General features: G+C 48.3%; 1 protein-coding gene across 1 annotated transcript in view; it reads left to right on the forward strand.

Annotated features, from left to right (window-relative positions):
* Window positions 1-3,552, forward strand: part of CUNH16orf71 (chromosome unknown C16orf71 homolog) — a 27,098-nt gene that overhangs the window by 939 nt on the left and 22,607 nt on the right. The window contains exons 2-3 of the mRNA XM_003790944.3: window positions 887-1,066; window positions 3,119-3,265. Of these exons, the coding sequence (XP_003790992.2) occupies window positions 920-1,066; window positions 3,119-3,265 (294 nt within the window). The 5' untranslated portion in view covers window positions 887-919. The remainder of the gene's footprint in view (window positions 1-886; window positions 1,067-3,118; window positions 3,266-3,552) is intronic.

Below are 3,552 nucleotides of genomic sequence, written 5' to 3' on the forward strand. Positions count from 1 at the left end.
TTTTGGTTGCAGCCATTATTGTTATTTGGAGGGTCCGGGCTGGATTCGAACCCGCCACCTTAGGTGTATGTGGCTGGCGCCTTAGCCGCTTGAGCCACAGGCGCCGAGCCTGCCCTTGGTCTTAAAAGCCCCTGCTGCTGCCCTGACTGGGAATAGGGGACCCAACTGTAGAGGCTGAGCCAAGGCGAGGCAGCAATGCTTCCCCATTTTATAAGCACAGTGGTCCCACAAGGGTTCTCCAGAAATTAGTTCTGGAGTACCATCACCCCATATTCCATAAGCCCTCTGGCCCCGCTGAGGAACAGGACCATCTTTTTTTAGATACAAAGGTGGTAGCTGGCACAGTGCCTGTGTGCAAAAGTCTTAGGTTATAAGGTGAGTGGTGACTCCAAAATGTCTCTAGTCAATTCCTTTGTAAGGGGCAGAAAAAGGAAGTGGGGCTTGAAATTCTTCTCCCTGATTCAGATTCTATCTTTGTCATTTACTAACCACTCTAAGCCTACAAAGTGGAGATGATAGTATGATGTTATATGGGATATGTTATATTATATTATATATATACATCCATATATCCCATACACAGATCATTCTACATATCATCTACATATCATGTACATAAGTATATCATATGTCAATCCATATATATGTATATTGTATATGTCATATATGCATGATACACAGGTTCTACTGTACTACACACACACACACACACACACAGCGCCTAGCACTCAATTACAGGAGCTTGCAGAACAAGAAGGAAACTGGGATGAGAGCCTACCAATCTGTTTTCACCTCTTACAGCTGGTAGAGGCTTTGAAGAGGTAGCCCTCAGTCACCTGACCCTGGGCTGCCTGGACCCCTTTACCTCATCCCATGTGCTCCACAGGGCTCCTTGGATAATGGTACACTAAGAAGGCGTATGCGAGCCTGCGCCCTCATGGCATCTAGAGGCAAAGATGTGGCACCTTCACTAGGTTCTCCCTGGGTCTCGCAGATGAGTCCCTGGAATGCTATTGTTGAGGCCGTCAAAGATCAACTCCCATCTCTCGACTCGGACTCCTCCTTGGTAAGCAAGAGTTTTTCTCCTGGTCAAGCCTCCCTCCCGTGACAAGCATGATGCTGACCAAGGACAGCTTTGGTGTGTTCCTCTCTACAGACTTCTCTTGCTGACCTGTGGAGTTTGTTTTCATTTTACTTTAAATCAATTGAGAATGGGTCAGTGGCTTGTACCTGTAATCCCAATACTTTAGGGGCCAAGGTGGGAGGATCACTTGAGGCCAGAAGTTTGAGATCAGTTTGGGCAACATAGTGAGACCCTGTCTCCACAAAATATTTAAAAATTAGTCAGATGTAGGGCGGCGCCTGTGGCTCAAGGAGTAGGGCACTGGCCCCATATACCAGAGAGGTGACAGGTTCAAACCTGGTCCTGGCCAAAAACTGCAAAAATAAATAAATAAATAAAAATTAGTCAGATTTAGTGGTACACACCTGTAGTCTCAGCTACTTAGGAGATTGAGGCAGGAGGACTGTTTGAGACCAGGAGTTCTGGGCTGCAGTGAGCTAGTATGACACCACTGCACTCCAGCCTGTGCAACAGAGGAGGAGTTGCACTGATGTCTCCTAAAAAAAAAAAAGCCATCTGGCCAGACTTAGAGCTATGTTTTCTGGTTCCTGTTCCCTTCTTTACACTTTATTCTGCATTTATCATAATCTCTGGACACATGTATTGGTGCATAGCATCCTGAAGGACCATTTCAGTGGTGGTTCTGGCCCTAACCTAGAACTCAGGCTGGCTTGATGCTGAAGCTCTGCTCTTTCTGATCTGCCATTGTGTTTTCTCAACTCTCTCTCAGGGTAGGATGGGGCTAGAACCACCACCAAGAGTAGTTACCCTTCCAGTGCATTGTGATAGGCCTTTAAGGAATTCTCTAGTCATGGTTCAAGGTCACTGAAATGGCCCTGGAGGACACTCAGCACCAAGTTGTATGTACACGTGGAAGGCTGGGCAGTGACCCTGCCCACTTTGCACCTGGGCAGGGCTGCTCAGCAAGCAGGTAGGCCCGGGACATTTAGATAAAGAAAAAGGGGTTTTGCCTGTAGTCCCAGCTGTACTCGGGAGGCTGAAGCAAGAGAATCGTCTAAGCCCAGGAGTTGGAGGTTGCTATGAGCAGTGATACATGGCACTCTACCGAGGGTGATAAAGTGAGACTCTGTCTCTAAAAAAGAAAAAGGAAAAGATTTTTATTTTTATTTTTGAGACAGAGTCTTACTGTGTTGCCCTCAGTAGAGTGCTGTGGTGTCATAGCTCACAGCAACCTCAAACTCTTGGGCTCAAGCAATCCTCTTGCCTCAGCCTCCTGAGTAGCTGGGACTACAGGCACTCGCCACAGTGCCCGGCTATTTTTAGAGGTGGGGTCTCACTCTTGCTCAGGCTGGTCCTGAAATCCTGAGCTCAGTCAATCCACCCTCCTCAGTCTCCCAGAGTGCTAGGATTACAGGCATGAGCCACAGTGTCTAGCCAAGAACAAGGGTTTTAGAAGTAAAAAGGCCAGGTTTGGGTCTTACTTGGGCACCTACAACAGAGCTTCTGGGACCTCAAAGGTCATACAATGTCCAGGAAGCTAAAAAGTACATAAGGTGACCCCAGTACCTTCGTGCTCAGAGCATTTTCACATGTTCATTCTAATTGGTGAAGTGGACAGGCATGTATGAGCCCCGCTCCCCTATAGAGAGGACAAGTTCAGGATCTATGTCACTAAGTGATGGCTCTAGTCATGGGGGTCAGGGCTAGACTCTGCTCTTTCAGCTACTACTTCATTGCCCTGTTCATGCCACACCAGGGACTAACAGAGTACCTGCTGTATGCGCAGTCTGAGGTGTGGCAGGTACTTGCAGAACCAGGAGTCCTGAACTCAACCTCCACAAGGTGGCAATGCCAAGTCCATTAATAAATCCAGCAGGAAGTGGCACACAGCAAGGTTCTTTCTGGGTCTCCCTTGATGCCCCTAAGATGCAGAGCTGGGCAGGCTGGGCCAGAAGTGAGGGTGGGACGGGAAGGCCAGGACCTTCCTATTCTGCCTGCTGCCACAGAATCCAAAGCCTTCTCACCTGTCCACAGTCTGACCATGAGGAAGAGGAGCCCTTCATCTTCCAGCGAAATGAAACTGCCCTTATCCCAGACTTGTCAGAGGAGCTGGCTGAAGACCTTGCCGAGGATGCTGAGTCCAGGACCTGGGTCACTGCAGCTATTGAGAACCCTCCTGAGGTCCGTGGGACACTGAAGAGAGTGTGTGTTTATGCGTGTTGGTGTGTGTCCTCATGTCTCTCAGTAACTCTAAATAGCAATGTGGGTTTAAAATGGTTCAGACTGCTGGTCTTCATTTCTGTGACATTCAGTCCTCCTTTCTCCAGGTATAGCCTTAAGTGTTCAGGTGCCCAACATCTAACTGCCACACACTCCCCCTTCTCGGAGAGTCCAGCACACTTGGGGACAGGGAAGGACTGGATCTTGTGTCTGATTCTGTCCCTGCCCTTACTCTTTTTTTTTTTTTT

This window comes from Otolemur garnettii, unplaced genomic scaffold, assembly GCF_000181295.1.
Source record: "Otolemur garnettii isolate 467f Iridium unplaced genomic scaffold, OtoGar3 scaffold00044, whole genome shotgun sequence".
Lineage (NCBI taxonomy): Eukaryota > Metazoa > Chordata > Mammalia > Primates > Galagidae > Otolemur > Otolemur garnettii.